A 17717-nucleotide genomic window follows, 5' to 3' on the forward strand; every position below is an offset into this window, starting at 1 on the left:
TCCAGCACTAAGAGGGGCGCGGACTCCCCTCTGCAGGTGAAGGAGCAGAGGAGCTGGGCACAGGGGCCGAGACCAGGACTGGGCTGTGTTTGCCGAGCAGGAGCCGCCAGAGGCCCCGGTACTGGGGGGGAGGGGGCACTTTGGAGGCACCACCCCATTGCCCCGGCTTCCCCCCACCAGCCCTCCCACCTCGAGGCGATGCGGTCCCCGACAAGCGTGAGCTCGCGCCCAGGCCGGCGGCGGGGGGTCGGGCTGCCTCACCGTGGACCCTCCAGGGGCCCCGCAAGGTGGGTGCCGCTCCCCTTAACCAGAGGGGGTGCCCAGGGGAGGAGGCTGGCCAGCCACCTGCTCCTAGGCAGCAGGGCTGGATGTGAACCCCCCGGATTCTCCCCCGTCCTCAGTCCTCCCACCCTAACCCTAACCCTCCTCCCTCCCAGGACCAGGGCCCCAGGCAGGCTGAGGGGAGCAGCCGGAGGCCTGGGAGGGCCGGGAGCAGGTGGAGTGGGCTGTGGGGCCTGGGGGCAGGGTGCCCTCCCCGCCTGCTCCCTGGGGCAGCAGCTCCAAGCGGAAGGGGGAGGAGGGCCTGACTCAGGGAGGCAGAGCAGGTCCGCGGAGTCCCGGAGCCCCGCCCTGCGGAGGGACGCTGTGGCAGGGTGGGGGCCTCCGGAGCCTGAGGCCAGAGGCAGGGCGGAGCCAGGCGGTCTGGTCCTGGGATGAGAAGGGAGAGGAAACCCCACATGGCGATGCCCAGGGGGAGGAAGGACTGAGGCCCAGGACGCGGTTCAGTGTTGGGTGAGTTTATTTTATAATAACGTGCACATCCAGCGACACAGCGGCCCGGCCCCAACAGCCCCGGAGGCTCCCAGGCCACCTGCTCCCCAGGATCCCGGCCACTGAGGGCGCAGGTGCCCACCCTCCTCCGCACCCCAGTCCCTGTTCCAGGAACCCTCATTCACTCCGCTCACCGGACCCTGAGCGTCCCAGGCCCCCAGGCAGTGCGGGCTCCGACTGCACAATCCCAGCTGCTCCCAGCGCCTGGGGTTGGCCAGCTCCCCGAGGGGAGGGCAGAGCGCACCCCGCACCCCGCCGGCTCCCGGAGGGCAGAGCGCACCCCGCCGGCTCCGGGAGGGCAGGGCGCACCTCCCCAGCTCGGGAAGCAGGAGCGGGGCTAGCCCTCCCTCCGCGGGGCCCACCGCCAGGTCGCGGCTGGGAAACCTGCGGAGTTGCGAGAAGGGTGGGGCCCTCCCGGCGCTGAGGGCGGCGGTGGCGGCTCCCGGCCGGCTGCGCGCCAGGAGCGGGGAGACGGGGCGGCCGCAGCGCCAGGCGGGCCCCGGTCCAGCGGTCCCAGCGCCGGGCACCCCCAGTCCCGCCGCCCCCAGCGGCAGGCGCCCCCCGGCCAGGGCGCGCAGAGCTCGGGGAGACCGGCTGGCGGGCCTTGGGCGGCTCCTCCCGGTCCGCGCGCCCCGGTCTCTGCGATGAGCCGGCGGGACGCCCCGTCGGTGTCGGTGTCGGTGTCGGTGTCGGTGCCGCCGGGCCCGCCGGGGCTAGTGGTCCTAAACATTTCACAATTGCGCACAGACTGTTGAACTGTTGAGAACCACTGGCCCCGGCGCGCTGCGCTGTGGAGAGAAGCCGCCGCCCGCGCCTCCTGCGCTCCGGGCGCCCACAGCCACCTGGCCCGGCGCGGGGAGCCCAGCCTCGGGCCGGCCATCCGCCCGTCCTCCGCGGAGCCCGCAGCCCGGAGACCCTGCGCGCGGCCCGGTGCGCCGGTGCCGGTGCCGCGGAGAGAGGCCGGCGCGGCGCCTTTTAAGCGGAGGCCGGCGCCTCCCCCTCCCGGAATGCGCCCGGCGCCGGCCCGACCGGTTCCTCCGGGCGGCTCCCCGGCCCGTGGGCCGCGGCGGGTCCTCGCGCCGGTCCTGCGGACGCGCCCTGCGGGGGCGGCCCTGACTCACCGCCCCGCCCGGCAGCTGGCTCCCCGTCCCGCTCCGGGGGGTGGGGGCCGCACCGTCTGGCGGGGGGACGCGGCCCGGGGGCGGGGCGGCCTGGCCGCGCGCCCATCCCCGTCCCTCTCACTTCAAAGCGCGCGGGTGGGAGGCGGAGGAGGCCACGAAGAGAAAGTGAAACCGGAGGTGCCAGCGCGCAGGGTTTCTGGGTCTCAGGCCTGGTCTTCCCGGAGGGAGCGCGGCGCGGAGTCCAGCCCGGGACCCACACTGGGCGCCCGTCCGCCCCCTTCCCTCCCTCCGGGGCCAGCCATGCCCCTCCCCCACACACACACTGTTCCCAGCCCTGGGTCTGGCCTCCTGGGCACCTGGAGATGCTGGGGGGTGGGGGGAGGGCACAGGCAGGGGGGTCACGCTTTAGGGGAGAGGAAGCTGGAGGGAGGTGGCTCCAAAGCCCTTGGCCACCCTGAGCCAGGGGTGTGGGGTGAGGGACGGGGCGGACGCGGGGCCACCCTAATTCGCCTCAGCCCAGGGACTGCCCCTGAGGGAAACTGAGGCTCGGAGGTTTCACGGGCCGGTGGTGGAGCTGGGCCCGGGGCCTGGTCCGCAGGCCTGAGGGTCTGTGTGTGGGGTCAGGGGCTGGGGCAGGGGTGGGTGGGGTGTGATTGTCACAGAAGCGTGTGACCAAGAGGATCCTGGGAATTCCTTCCCCACACCCCCACCTCCTGGGCCAGAGGCGCCCCCCCCCCCTCCCCGCTCCAAGCCCAGGACAGCCCAGCCCAAGCAGACCCCCTGCCTGCCCGTCCTGCCTGCCGGCACCGGCTCCTGCACCGGCTCCCGCCCCGAGAGGCTGGTGAGGAGGGCGCCGGACCGGATGAGCAGGGCAGCGGGCGGGCGGCGGTGTGAGCAGAAGGGAGGCAGGCAGGCGGGGCTGCCGAGAAGCCTGACTGATGGAAGCTGGGTGAGGGTGACAGCGGCCAGGCCAGGAGATCCAGAGATAGGCCCCGCCCAGAGGGAATCGCTGGGTGTGAGCTCACGGGGAGTCTGGTCCCTCAGGGCCCCGGGGCCCTGGCTGCCTCCCACGCTCACCCTGCCCTTGCCACGCCAGGCCCTGCTCCTGTCTCACGCCAGCCCCGTCGCACATCCCTGGTGGCACCACCTCCGGGAGCCGGGGAGGCTGCCCGGTCAGTGGCTGGTGCAGGGGGGACCCTGGGCCTCCTCTCCTCAGCTGTAAAGGGGGGGCGGGGGCGGGGCGGCCCCTCAGGGGCGTTCGGGACAAAAGCAGCTGCATGTGGTGCAGTCCCCTGCCACGGTGTCCTCAGAGGCCAGGGCGCCAGCCTGGTGTCCTCAGAGGAGCCGACCTGGCCGGACTTGGATCAGCCCGAGAAGCCGTCCCTCTCTGCCTGCGGCTCCTCCAGGTCTCTGAGGCCGAGCCGTCCCGGGCCGCTCCCCAAGGGCTCCGTGTCCCCGGGGTGTGGGGGCCTGAGAACGGGGTCAGCCGCCGGCCCCAGGGCAAGGGGGAGTGCCGGATCTGCTGGCCGTGCCGCCCCGGCGCCCGTGACCCACTTGGCAGTGTCTCCTCCGCGGGGCACACAGGACAGTGGGCGTCCCGAGCTCGCAGGCCCAGCCCGAGACCGGGCTCCGCACCAGCAGGCCGGCACCCGCTCCGGCGGGCGGGGCCCTGTGGGGTGACAATCCACACATCTTTCACAACCCCTCGTCCCCAGTGCCCTCCGAGCCGGCCAGAGGCAGAGGGGGGCACCGAGAGGAGGGGCCCGGTGTGGCCCCGCCCCCAGCCCTCAGGCTTCTGAGGGTCCCAGCCCGCTAGCAGCAGCAGCCCCCCTCCTCCCCCAGCGGCCCCTCCCCCCACCATCAGGTGTGGGGCAGAGACCCAGGACCCACCATGCCCACGTGGTGTGACTGGTTGTGCAAGGCGCTGGCACACCGAGCCTGGGTGAGGATCCGGGCGCTGCCAGCCGGGCCTGGGAACCAGGCTGAGGAGCCTTGGGCGCGGGTGGCGCCGCCCCCGGCCTGGCCCACCTGGGAGAGGCCCCAGCTGCATGGTGGGTGCCAAGGTCATGCTTTTGCCCCAAATCTGCAGGGCACAGCCTCTCGGCCCGGGGCACACGGACAGGTGCCTCCTGTGGCAGCTGAGAGGTACCAGGTGCTGGGGGACAGGAAGGAGGCAGCCTGGCTCCCCAGACCTCTCAGGGAGGGGAAGGGAGCCCCCGGGCAGCCCAGACAGAGTCACAGGTGGGGCCGAGCTGGGTGTGCCCTGCCCACTGGACCACGTGGGTGGACAGAGGACCTGCTCGGGGACCAGACGCCTGGTCTCAGGTCCACCTGGGCCGCTGAGGACGGAGTGCCCGCCAGCCTGGGCCTGCCCGCCCACCTCACCCCTGAGGGCATGGGGGCACGGGGGTGAGGGGGGCCATCTGTCCGCCGGAACCAGGCTCCCCGGCAGGCGTCCTGGCCGCGGCGCTCAGTGTTGGGGGTAATCAGGGCCCCCGGCAGATGGGCCTGGACTGGAGTGAACCCCACAGAAGGGCCGGCCCAGCAGGGCCCCGGGCAGACCGGCAGCGAGGCCGGAGAGGGCTCCAGGGGAGGCACAGGGAGCCGTGTGCGCGGGGGCTGCCTGGAGGAGGTGACTCCCGCTCTGAGAACGAGGGGATCCCACGGAGGCAGAGGGCGTCTGGAGGAGGGAACAGCCCTCAGGCGGGAGACAGGGCGATGGGGGAGGGGACCGCTCTCCCCAACTCCCCACCCCCAGCACACACCCCGCAGGGCCTGGCACGCTCCTGCACACACACACTCACACACTCACACTCACACACACACTCACACACACACACACACTCACACAAACACACACACACAAACACACTCACACACACACACACACACACTCACACACTCACACACACACTCACACACACACACTCACACACAAACACACTCACACACACACACACACACACTCACACACTCACACACACACTCACACACACACACTCACACACACTCACACACACACTCACACACACACACACTCACACACACTCTCACACTCACACACACTCTCACACTCACACACACACACACAAACACACACACACACTCACACACACTCACACACTTACACACACACTCACACACACTCACACACACACACACTCACACACACTCACACACACTCACACACACATACACACACTCACACACACAAACACACACACATACACACACTCACACACACACACACTCACACACACACTCACACACACTCACACACACACACTCACACACACACACTCACACACACACACACACACTCACACACACTCACACACACTCAGACACTCAGACACAGCGCTGGACCCGGAGGGAGTGTCCCTGAGACTTTATTGTCACGTCGCCCAACACAGACAGAGGCCGGTCTCGGGAACAGGACAGTCCCGGCAGCGGGGGCGCAGCAGTCAGAGCGGCGGGGCGGGGTGCCCGCGACCCCCCTGCAGGTCACAGGAATGCATGCTGATGGGCAGCGGGCGGACTCGGGTTAGACACCAGGCAGCACTTCCTGAAACAAGAGGCCTACTTAGCCCAGGGCAGACGGAGGGCCCATCACACCCGCCAGCCGGAGGCTTCCAGAGCCGCGGCGGGAGGAGGCACAGCCCGGGCGGCAGCGGGGCGCCCGTCAGGGGCCCGGGGGAAGTGGTCAGGGCGGCAGGACACGCAGCAGAGGCATCGAGCACCACGGGGCGGACCTGCGTGGCCGTGGGTAGCCAGGCCTCCGGGGCTGTGGAAGGTCTGTCAGGGTTGACAGGACAGAATCCAGGAGGCCTGAGGTGGCCCTTCCTCCAGGCAGCCCTCCCTGACTGCTCCCATCTCCCCCCAGCATATCCCTCTCCCCTACACAGTGGGTGCCCGCCCACAGGAGAGGCTCTGGCCCGCCGGGGGTCTGGCCACGGGGCAGGGAGCAGCCAGCCCTTACTGGGGGGACTTACCGGCCCCGGAGCCGCACCCTGGAGACTCTGCAGGAGAGCCACCACCTCCAGGTTCCCAGCGTCCTCCGCCTGCGGGAGGGAGCCGAGGGAGGGCTGCCGGAGGGCGCTGACCGCCGCCTGGCTCCCCCGACCTGCCCCGCCCAGGGCCCCGCTCCCCCCTCCTCCTGCCCAGACACCAGGGCCCACATGTCACTGTCGTCCCCGGGCTCCCCGTGCGAGGTGTGTTTACAGGAGAGGGTGGGCATTGGTGGGGGGCGGCGGGGGAGTGCAGAGCTTCCCGGAGGCCTTCCTGGAGGAGGCGGCGGCCGGAGCCCGGGGCACTCACCACGCGCAGGGCGCTGCGCCCGTCGTAGCCCGGCTGCCTCAGGTCCGCCCCTGCCTGCCACCACGCCCGCAGGCCTTCGCCGTCCGCCCTGGAGGCCAGTCTGGAGGGGAGCGGGCATCAGGGCTGCTGGGCGCCGGCTGGCCCCCGCCCTCCCCCTCCTGCCGCGTCCTCGTCCGCAGAGCCAACGCCGAACAGCGGGCCCCGCAGCGCCGGGCCAGGCCGGGGCGGGCGTTGGCACCGGGGCTGGTTTCACCCGGTGCGGGTGCCTGTGACTCAGGTCAGGGGTGCACACGCATGCGCGCGCACACACACACAGGTGCACGCGGGAGCATGTACACACGGGAAAGCAGGCCGGGACACACGTACCCGCCCCGCACTGAGAGCTGTGCCAGTTTCACATTTCACAACACACTCTCCCTGGGCGGGGCCCGCGGCCCGGAGCGTCAGGGAGGCAGACCGCGGGGGCCTCGCCGGGCGGGGCGGGCAGCCTGAAGGAGGAGGTGCGGGTGGCAGCCCCGAGCCCCTGCCCTCTTGCAGGAGCCCACCCCCAGCTCCGGGACCTGGGGGTGCGGGGCTGGGGGGTAGCCGCCCAGAGTGGCCCTAGTGACGCCTCCCAGTCCGCAGCAGTCCCCACGGCGGTGCTGGGTGACCTGTGGGTGGCCCACCAGCCCCTCTGGGACCTGGCTGACCCGGCCCCTCGCTGCCTCGGTTTCCCCATCTGTTAATGAGGCCGAAGGGCCCACCTGTGGGTGCAGCCCTGAACCAGAAGTCCCTCCAAGTCCAGACCGGAGGCTGCGGCGGCCCGAGCCCCTCCCTCCGGGCCCGCCCCGCCCGCCTGCCAGCCCAGCACACCCTCCCTGACGGGGCAGGGCAGGGGCCAGCCTGCAGGACGGGGCGAGGCTGGGCTCCGGGGTGGGTGACGGGACAGAGCTCAGGTCTTCTCCCTGCGAGCGGCAGCTCACCCCTCCTCACCCCCCGCCAGGCGTCCCGAGGCCCCACTGTCGTCTCTGGCCCCGGGCCCGGGCTCTGAGCTTCAGGGAGCACACCCCGGCCACGGCCAGCGCCCCAACCCCAGCCACACGGACAGCCTCGCCCCGCTGTCCTCCCCGCTGCCCAGTGCATCCTCCGCCTCCGCCCCCCAGGCCAGCTGTGGGCAGCCCGGGCCGGACGTGGGAGCCGCTGGCGGGGCAGGGGGCAGCGGCGGGGCCCATGCACCCCCAGGAGGCCCCAGGGACGCCGGAGCCCTGGCCTGCCCTCCGGGGGCCTCCGGGCCCACCCGCCCTGGGCCCGTCCCCCAGGCGGGCGGAGGTGGCCGCTCAGGGCGGCTGGGAGATCGGCCATGCTGGCAACGGGCACGGTGCCCCCGCCGCAGGCCCGGCCGCCCCGGCCCGCCCCAGCTGCCCGCAGGCCCGGCTGCCCCGCCCGCCCCAGCCCGGGCCTCACCTGCACAGCTCCGTCCCCACGTCCTCCAGCTCCCCGGCCGACAGGCAGGCCCCGGCCGCCCGCAGGAGCCGGATGGTGCCCTGGTGCCTGCAGGGAAGGGGGGCTGAGACAGCGGCAAGAGCCCCTGCCCCAGACCAGACCCCGCCCCCCGCTGGTCCGGGCACCCAGGCTCCCCAGAGCGGGCCCGCCAGCCCCCCGGGGTCTCCCGCCCCCCGTGCCGGGGCCACAGCACCTGTGAGCCCCTGGGACAGCCCCCCTGGGGGCCAGTCCCACGCCCAGCTGCTCACCCCACGCACACCCACCCGGCTGCGCTGGGCCTGGGAAACGGTCAGGGGTGGGGAGGGGACGAACGTGGGCGGTGGTGGCCGGGGCAGGTGGTGTGGACGGCTGTCAGAGGCCCCGCCGGCCGCCGGGCTGAGCCGGCCACGGGGAGCAGGACGGGTGTGGCCCAGAAGCCAGGGCAGAGCAGCCGCTGCAGTGGGGGGCAGAGACCCCTCCCCGCAGGGTCCGGGCAGACCACAACCCCCACGGCCGCCGCCCTGTCAGGAGGCTGGGAGGAGGGTGTGACCCAGCCCGGCCCCCCACGCTGCCAGAGCCCGCGGAGCCGCCCCGGGCATGGCAGGGTGGGCAGGGGTGGCGGGGAGACCGGTTTGGGGGGTGTTGTGACAGCCAGGAGGGTGGGGAGGAGGGCGGGGCCCGGGTGGGGTGATCTCATTGTGCTACCCATCCCCGCCCCTGTGAGCTCCAGCCAGATCCAGGGCGGGCGCTGGGGTACACCCTGCAGGCCCCCGTGCCCCCCCGTCCCCCACCGGCCCCCGCTCCCTGCCCCCGCCAGGCCTGTTCTGAGGCCCGTGCTCACAGGAGCCTGGAAGGCGGGTGAGCCCTTCACCAGGGGTGCACCCCACCGGGGCCCACAGCGAGGGGGGCACCAGGACTGGGCCCTGACCGGCTAGGGTCCCAGGACCCACACCCTCCCCGCCTGCCCTGAGACTCCGCAGCCCCCTCCCCGAAATAGCCCAGGACCCGCGGGCACGCCCCTGCCCTCCCCCAGAGAGTGCTGAGGGGCGGGGCGGGCCAGGCGGGGGCGGGGCGGGGGCTGGGGCTCTGCCTCCTGGGGGGAAGACTCCCCAGGGACGAAGAGCAAAGCTGAGGTTACTGCCCAACACGCGTGTTCACGCGTGCTCACACAGATGCGCACACAGCTGTGTCTGGGCAGCTCGGCGCACACAGGCCATGGCAGGACGCGGGCAGCCCCGCCCCGCCGCTGGGAGCACAGCGCCGGGCCCACGCCCGCCTGCCGGTCACATCACCGCCCCTCCGGGTCTGACTGCCCAGCGGGCAGGTGAGGGCGCCCCGGAGAGGCCAGGCCTGGGCGGGCGGGGAGGCCCCAGGGAGGCCCTCGGACCCGGAGGGAGGCAGGGCCGGCAGCTCCTGGAGGCATCACGGGGCCCCACCGGTGCGGCCCCATGGCCAGCGCGTCCCGAGGCCCTGCCGCCCGCAGGACACCCCTCTGCCCCCACCTCGAGGAGACGCCCCTGGCAGCCCACACACACCTCAGGCTGGGCCCTGCCGCTGAGAAACGGGGTGAGGCCACCTCGGAGGAACCGAGCCTGTGCGAGGGCACCCGCCCACCAGCCCGGCGCCGGGCACCACACAGCCGGCTTCACACCTGCCCGCCCGGGCGGTGCTGGCCCAGGCCCCCGCGGCGCCCGCCCCGTGCCCGCAGCGTACCTTCCCCGCACGGCCAGCAGCAGGGGGCTGCGGCCCTCGGGGTCCCGGGCGTCCACGGCCGCCCCGCTCCGCAGCAGCAGGCTCACCGCGGCGGCCTGGCCCCTCCGGGCGGCCGCGTGCAGCGGCGTCCAACCCTGGAAGTCCTCCCGGCTCAGGTCGCCGCCCTGGGGGACGCAGGGACGTGTTCCCACGGGGAAGGACCACCGGGGGGGGGGGGGGCGGACAGGCAGGGGCGGGGCCCGGGGTGGGGCCCGGCACAGCCACTGCTCCTTCGCTGAGCGGGCCGCCCAGTCCGGCCACCCGCCCAGGGGGCCGTGGAGCCCCAGAAAGACCGTCCTGCCCCCCCCCCCCCCCCGGCCGGCTCACCCGCTCTGCCAGGGCCTGCAGGGCCTCCAGGTCCCCGGCGTGGGCCGCCGCGCAGGCCAGGCTGGGGGCCAGGGCGTCTCGCACAGCGTCCATCTCCTGGGGGGGGGGGGGTGCAGCATCTGGGACCCGCCTTCCCCTGGGGGAACCCTGGGATGCCCTCCACCAGGGCCCCCCCTCACCGCCCACCCTGAGACCCCGGAGCCCTCTCCCGAAATAACCCGGACCCGCGGGCACGTCCCACGCCCTCCCCCACAGAGTGCTGAGGGGCGGGGGGGGCCAGGCCCGGTGGGGGTGCCCCAGAGAGAGCGCAGGGCGTGAGGCCGCCACCCGCTGTACCAGGGTCCCTGCCCCCGAGGCCGCTTCCCGCACCCCCTTCCGGGACGCACGACCCTGACGAGGCGCCGGGCTCTCGGGAAGGAGCCGGCCCCCAGGAGAACCCGCTCCGCACGCCTCCGGAGCCCCTGCCCCCGGAATGGGGGGGCATCGTGGGGCTCAGCCGGCGCCGGAGGCCAGGGGCCCGGCCCGGCCACAACCGCCTGACCACAGGCCACTCGCACCCGGGGAGCCGCAGGGACACTCCGAAGCGCCCAGGACAGAGGGGAAACTGAGGCACGGGCGTGACCCTGCTGCCTGCCGGGCCCCCATGCCAGGTCTCCCGTCACCCCGAGGCTGGGTGTGTGGATGGGCACCGGGAGGCCCCAGCCTCCCCTGCAGACCTGGCCCCCAGCCCCACTCCCTGCCCCTCCCTGGTCCTGGCAGCCTGGCCCAGAGGGGAGGAGAGTGCGGGGTGCGGGGCCCGAGGCCGGTGAGGCCGTGGGGCCTGGAGCCTCACCCCGTGGAGCTGAGAGACCCCTGAGCTGGCGGCCCCGGCCTCCCAGCCCCCAGGACCCACACCGCACGGGCAGCAGCACCAGGGCCACAGCCGGCACCGCCCCACCAGCGACACCACAAAGGTTCCCGGCCGCCCGGCTCCTCCCTCACTGCCCCACGGACCCCAGCCCCTCCCGCTGTGCATTGGCCCGTGAACGGGGGACCGGGGTCCAGAACCAGCGGCACCTCCGCGGACCTGCCCCCACGGGGCGTACCTGGCTGAGGCTGAGGAGCTGGGCCACCCCGAGGCCCAGGCTGCCCTCAGGGGGGGGCCGGCCGGCGTCCGCCTCGGGCAGCGTCATCTCTCCCCGGAGGTCCCTGGCCAGCAGCTGGGGGCACAGGAGGGCAGCCCCGTGGACTGCGGTGAGGGGCGCCCGGGCCTGCGGCTCCCTGTCCGGGCTCCAGCCTTCAGCCTGCGCGCCAGGCCTGCAGGCCAGCCGCCCTCCCCCCTCCCGGCTCAGAGCGCCTGGTGGCCGTGCCTGGGCTGCCAGGGGTGAGGGCTCTCCGGGGCAGTTTGGGGAGCCTCTGTGTGTGCCCGACCTCAGGCTCCCCGAGAAGATGGAAGGACAAGTGGGGGGTCGGCAAAGGGTGCGGGAGCCGGGGCCCCAGAGCCGGCCCTTTGCACCATGGGAGGCCCGAATCCCTGCCCCCTTTCCGAAGGCAGACACAGCCCTGGGCCGCCCCCGCCCCGTGTCACACCCCGGCCGCCCTCAGGACCCGCGACGGGCCCACAGCCTGAGGGCCGCACCTCCTTCCTGCGGTCCAGGCTCAGGCCGGGCTGGCCCAGCACGTAGGACAGCTTGGCCAGGGCCGCCTCCGACGTCATGTCGAAGCCCGAGATGATGCCGGCACCCGCCGCGGCCTGCGGGGAGGGCGGCTAGACTGGGTGGGTGCGCCCTGTGCCCTCGCCCACCCCCCATGCCCGCTCGGCCTGTGCCCTCGCCCACCCCCCATGCCCGCTCGGCCTGTGCCCTCGCCCACCCCCCATGCCCGCTCGGCCTGTGCCCTCCCGCACCCCCCCATGCCCACTCGGCCTGTGCCCTCGCCCACCCCCCTGGGGGCTGGCCCCCCCCATGTCCTCTTTGCCCTGTGCTCTCGCCCACCCCCACCATGCCCGCCGCGGCCTGTGCCCTCGCCCACCCCCCCATGCCCGCTTGCCCTGTGCCCTCGCCCACCCCTGAAGGCCGCCCCCCATGCCCGCTCGGCCTGTGCACTCGCCCACCCCTGCAGGCCGCCCCCCATGCCCGCTGCGGCCTGGGGGTGGGTGATGGAGGGAGGGGCGGCGGTGCCCGCACCATGCCGGCGGCGTAGTCGGAGGTCACGGTGCCCTGCAGGCAGTGGGTGCAGTTGAGGATGAGCAGGCCCCGCGCGGCCGCCGCCCGCAGCTCCTGCAGCAGGTCGGGCTTGGTGGGCCCGTTCCCGGAGCCGAAGGTCTCCATGACGACCCCCTTCAGGGGCGGCTGCAGGAAGGCCCGGACCTGCAGGCAGGAGGGCGTGAGGCCCGGCTCCTGCCCTGCGGCGGCCGGAGGGAGCCCCCGCCCGCCCTGCTCCGGACTGCCCGCCTCCCGCCCGGCCCAGCCCACCCGCCGGGCACCAGGCTCGCCGCTCTGCCGCCCGCACAGGGAGGTCCAGCAGCCGGGGCTGGGGAAGGCCCACAGCTCAGCACACGTGCAGGTCCCGTTACAAACGCACACCCCAAACCGTGCGGCCAGGCCCCTGCCCTGAGGAGGGGGAGGGGCAGGTCCCCCACCCGACCGGGACAGGGTGGCGGGGCGGGCGGCAGGCCGTGGGCAGCCGCGGGCCGGGACCGGGGCATGGGGGGTGCGGGGACCTACCAGGGCGGCGGGGATCCCGGGGTACAGGCGCAGCAGGCCCACGTCGCACTCCATGCGGCTGTGCACCGCCAGCCGGGCCCCCCCGCTGGCCTTCCTCACCAGCTCCCGGTTGACTGCGGACAGAGGGGCGGGTGGGCCCTGCGGGTGGGCCCTGGTGCCGCTCCCCCGGCGTCTCCAGAGCCCCAGCCTCCCCTGGCCCCGGCCCCCGACGCCCGGCCCGGCTCGCGAACACCCTGGGGTGTGCCAGGCCCCGGGCACAGTGCTGGGCGGGGAGGACCCCAGGCGGAGGCCGTCCGAGCTGCGGCTGGGCAGGCCCGTGGTCTGAGGTGGGCCTGGCCCTTTGGGTGAGCCGGCCCGGGGCCGTCTGAGCTGCGGCTGCGCAGGCCCGGGGTCCCCTGTCTGAGCTGCGGCTGCGCAGGCCCGGGGTCCTGTCTGAGCTGCGGCTGGGCCGGCCCGGGGTCCCTGTCGGAGCTGCGGCTGCGCAGGCGGTGGGGGGAAAGGCAGTGGAGGCAGGAACAGCAGGTGCGAATGCGAGGAGGCCCAGCAGAGGGGCCCAGCACAGGACCCCGAGCTGTTTGCTGCAGGGACCCCGGGAGAAGTGGGGTGGCCTTCTCAGAACAGCAGCCTCACTGCCCCCGCCTACACCTGCCCTGCCTCAGCTGAGAAGATGGATGAATGAGTGAATGAATGAGTGAATGAGTGAGCCTCCATCGATTCACCCCAAAGCCTCGAGGCCTAATGGGAGCCCTCCCCTCCCCTGCCAGGGTGGGTGACGGGGTCCCGGCCCTGTGGGTGGGGGGCAGATGCTTGGGGCCGGAGCCCCTCAAGCCGCCATGCAGAGGCTCGGGGTCCCGGTCTGAAGGCCACTGCACCACCAGGACTGCCCACGGTGTTCCCGGGCTGAGGGCTGGGCAGGGGTCGGGCCTGCGAGCCTCAGGAGCCCATGCCCAGGGGGGCCCTTTCAGCCCCGCGGCCTGGGTGGGCGGAGGGGGTGCTGACCCCCGCACCGATGCTGTCAGAGCCCGTCCCGGACACAGGCACCGAGGGCCGGCCATCCCGGGACAGGAGGCCCAGAGCGGGGAGCCCTGCCGAGGCCGCCAGGACTCGCCGTCCCCGCCAGAGGCCAGAGCAACGCACACGTGATAAGGACCGAGACATTCCCGCCACGCCGCCCTCCAGGGGGCGCTGACGGGTGGGGGCTCTGGAGGGTGGGCAGCCGGGAGGGGCCAGGAGGACAGAGGCCAGCCCAGTGGTCAGCAAACTCCTCAGTTCACAGAGCCAAATACCAACAGGATAACGATTGACATTTCTTTGGAGAGCCACATTTTTTAAACTTAAACTTCTTCTTTCCACTTCTTCAACACAGGCTCGCCCAGGCCGTGGTGTTTGTGGAAGAGCCACCCTCAAGGGGCCAAGGAGCCACGTGTGGCTTGCGATCCACAGTTTGCCGACCACGGGGCTAGAGACCTGGGGGCAGGGCTTTAATTCAGGGCCCTTGGCCCAGCGGGGGAGCGGACAGGACAGCGGGGGGGGGGGGTGGAGGGGGCCTGACCCCACGGAGAGCGATGGCTGCGGAGGGAGGGGTTCACAGACAAAGATGGCCACGTCCCCACAGACGGCCACCCCCTGAGCGCCCAGGACCCATGTCCTGCCCGGCCAGGCGCTGCCCGCCACTAGGGGGGAGAGGCCTCCTGGGCCCAGAGGGACCACGTGCCTCACTCCGACAGCGGGGCCACAGTGGGGGTCAGGGGCTGGCGGTCAGGCGCTGGCCGCCCCCCCCCCCCGGACGGGCAGGGCAGGCCCGCAGCACCCCGCACCCCTCCCCCCTGCACCCTCCCGCCGGCCTCCTGAGCCGCGCCCCCCGCCTGCGGGGCCTCGGGGAGGGCAGTGCGAACACAAGCCCCCGGAGGGGCCCAGCGTGGAGCAGCCCCCGCGGCCCGCCCACGCCCCAGCACCCAGGGCCCCGCCAGCCACACCCTGGCCCGGGCACAGCTCCCTGTTTCTCAACAGCAGCTGCCAAACCAGACGGCCTGGCGGGCGAGGCCGGTTCTCACACCCGCACGCTCCAGCCGGTGGGAAGAGGCGGGGGCCGGGCCGGGGGCCGGCGGGGGCCGGGGCCTCTTCCCTGAGGCCAGCCTCAGCCTGGCGGAGCCGGTGTCCTGTGCCGCGGCCGGCCGGCCTGGGCGTGGCGGCCCCAGCCGGGGCCCGGGGCCCAGCGCCCTCCTCCGCGCCCGCCAGGCTCCGCTCCCAAGCTCCCGATGAGGGGTGACTCAGCCCCCGCGGGGAGGGTCCCTGCTCCTTCCTGCCTGGGCCGGCTGGGTCTCCCGACACCACGGGCAAGAGGGGCCGAGAGCCACCACCCAGCAGAGCAGGGAAGCCAGGCCTCTGTCGGCGCCGGCACCTGTGCCGCCCTCTCCAGGAAGCCCCCCCGGATTGCTCCAGCCCCTGGAGCCCGGGAGCGCTGCACAGGCATGGGGTGCACTGACGTGTTCTGGGCCTCTCCCCCCCACCCCGGGGGGATGGGCGGGGTGGGCCCAGCGGGAATGGGAGTCAGGGCTCCGGGCACGCCAGTGCCTCCCGGGTGGCCCCGCCCCTCCACCTCGGTCCCCCCAGGGGGTCCTCCTCCCTGACCCCCTGCAGAGGGACCTGCCCGTCACCGTGCCTGAGTGCCTGACCCGCAGCGTGTCCTGACCTGAGATCTAAGGCTCTCAGCCGTTCGGGGAAAGAGCCGCCCCTGCAGGGCTGCACCCTGAGCCCTCAGGGCTCCCCGCTGCCGGCCCCTGGGAGCCGCCCCTGCAGACCCCCGGGGCAGAGGCCGTGGGGGCGGGCCGGACGCTCAGGCAGGCGGGCCAACCGGAAGAGCGGGTCCTGTGTGTCCCACAGACGCACCCCCAGGAGCGAGGCCCCAGGGCCCCAAACGCCCCCAGGAAGGGGCGCCAGGGGGTGGGGCGGGACAGGCGCTGGGAGCCCCTGAGCCCTCAGGAAGCACAGGCCCAGCAGGGGGGTGTCCCGCACACACCGGGCGGCGGGGGGCGGGCAGGCCCTGGGGGAGCCGGCTGTCTCAGGGGCGCGGGGACGCCCGGCCTGTCCCAGGAGGGCTGCCGGGGGGAGGGGGGAGAGGCGCGGGCCAGGCCCGCCTCGGACCCGGACAGCGGGGTCACCAGGGCCTGCACGCCCAAAGCGAGGGGTGGGGTGTGCCCCGGGGTCAGGACACATGACCTGCTGGAGACAAGGGTGCGGGCTGCCTGCCAGGCCCGGGGACAGAGAGATGGGCCCGGGACCAGGGTGCATGGCGGAGCCATGGCCTCTGAGAGGGCCTCCTGGGCTGGGGCCTCCTGGCAGCGGGACCCCGGAGGAGGAGAAACACGAGGGCAAATCCCACACCCCCAACCCCTACCCCACCGCCCCCGGGCAGAGCCGAGCTGAGCTGTCCCAGCTCAGGGGTGGTGGGTGCTCCACCCAGTCTCCCGCCCAGCTCCTGCAGGTCCACGGGCGCCCTCCCTCCCCCACGCCCCCCCCCCCCCCCCCCCGCCTACTCGTGATGTCGGCGCCCAGCACGGCCAGGGGCGGCAGGTTGGGGGAGCAGAAGGCGGCGAACTTGCGGGCGTCCACCTTGGTCACCCGCGTGCCCCGGAACAGCTGGTTCTGGAAGAACAGGCAGACCTGCGGGGGCGGGGGCAGAGGGGGCCGCGGTGACACGGCCGACCCCCTCCGTGCCGGCCCTGCGTGGGGCACTCCTGGCCCGGCCGGCCGGAGGCTCAGGACACCGGGCGGGCGGTGTGCCTGGGAGCTCCCACGGGGCGCAGGAGGCAGGGGGCCGGGACCAGTGTGCCCCGGGTGACTGTCCCCCTGGGTACAGGTGCGGGGCTCAGCCGCAGGGAGGGGCCCTCAGCGCCCGCCCGGCACCGGGGCGGGGGGGGGGGGGTACCTCGGGGATCACGTACTGGCCGGCCATGAGCAGCGCCCCCAGCAGGTTCTCGCGGCCGTCGCTCCACAGCGCGTGGATGGGCACCTGGGAGGCCACGGGGCTGAGGCTGCGCCCGGACGGAGGGGCCAGAGGGGCCAGCAGCTCCGCGGAGAGCGGGGTCCGCGGGCCCTGCCCCTGAGAACTGCCCCTCGGCCCCACTGGGGAGGTCCGCCCGGCTTCCTGCCCCCCAGGGGCCACCCCTGTGCCAGCCCCGGCCGATGAGGGGAGGAGGGGGATGGGGGCCGCGGGATGAGGGGAGGAGGGGGATGGGGGCCGCGGGATGAGGGGAGGAGGGGGATGGGGGTGCGGGCGATGAGGGGAGGAGGGGGATGGGGGCCCTGCCCCCCGAGAACCGCCCAGCCCGGCCCCACCCGTCCGCCGGCTTCCTGCCCCCCCCAGGGGCCACCCCTGCCGCCCAGCCCCGGGCAATGAGGGGAGGAGGGGGATGGGGCCGTGGGATGAGGGGAGGAGGGGGATGGGGGCCGCGGGATGAGGGGAGGAGGGGATGGGGGCCCGGGCCGATGAGGGGAGGAGGGGGATGGGGGCCGCGGGATGAGGGGAGGAGGGATGGGGCCGCGGGATGAGGGGAGGAGGGGATGGGGGCCCAGGGCTGATGAGGGGAGGAGGGGATGGGGCCGCGGGATGAGGGGAGGAGGGGATGGGGGCCGTGGGATGAGGGGAGGAGGGGATGGGGCCCCGGGATGAGGGGAGGAGGGGATGGGGGCCCCGGGCCGATGAGGGGAGGAGGGGATGGGGGCCGCGGGATGAGGGGAGGGAGGGGGATGGGGCCCCGGGGCCGATGAGGGGAGGAGGGGGAGGGGGGCGCGGCCGCCGGAGCCTCACCTGGGCGCCCGTGAGCACCACCGTCTTGCGCAGGTTCTCCAGCGCGAAGGCCAGCGCGGCGGCAGCGAAGGCATGGTGTCGGTGCCGTGGATGACCACGAAGCCGTGGAAGTGCTCGTAGTGCGTCTGCGGGGCAGGCGGGCTCACCGGGGCCCCCATCTGCCCCCTCCCTCCTCCCCCTCCCCCCTCCCTCGGAGCGGGCCCCCATCTGCCCCCTCCCTCCTCCCCTCCCCCCTCCCTCGGAGCGGGCCCCCATCTGCCCCCTCCCTGGAGAGGGGCTCCCCCTCCCCCTCCCCCGGACTAGCCTCCCCCCTCCCCCCTCCCCAGGTGAGGCTCCCGCGGGGGGGGGGGGGGGAAGAGGGTCCTCCGGCGCCGCCCTGCTGGCCAGCTCTGC

At 73.9% G+C, this 17717-nt stretch overlaps 1 protein-coding gene across 1 annotated transcript; it reads right to left on the reverse strand.

The window, feature by feature from the left end:
* Positions 1-5325: 5325 nt before the first annotated feature.
* ASPG (asparaginase) lies at positions 5326-17497 on the reverse strand. Its single transcript, XM_084907513.1, is given in 14 exon segments — positions 5326-5517; positions 5945-6013; positions 6270-6369; positions 7713-7799; positions 9444-9607; positions 9810-9905; positions 10895-11008; positions 11428-11541; positions 11975-12157; positions 12515-12627; positions 16051-16177; positions 16443-16526; positions 17325-17395; positions 17398-17497. Coding segments are annotated over 14 exon segments (1428 nt in total). The 5' UTR covers positions 17483-17497; the 3' UTR covers positions 5326-5496.
* Positions 17498-17717: the final 220 nt, after the last annotated feature.

Source organism: Pipistrellus hanaki, assembly GCF_964339955.1.
Source record: "Pipistrellus hanaki genome assembly, contig: scaffold_138, whole genome shotgun sequence".
NCBI classification, from domain to species: domain Eukaryota; kingdom Metazoa; phylum Chordata; class Mammalia; order Chiroptera; family Vespertilionidae; genus Pipistrellus; species Pipistrellus hanaki.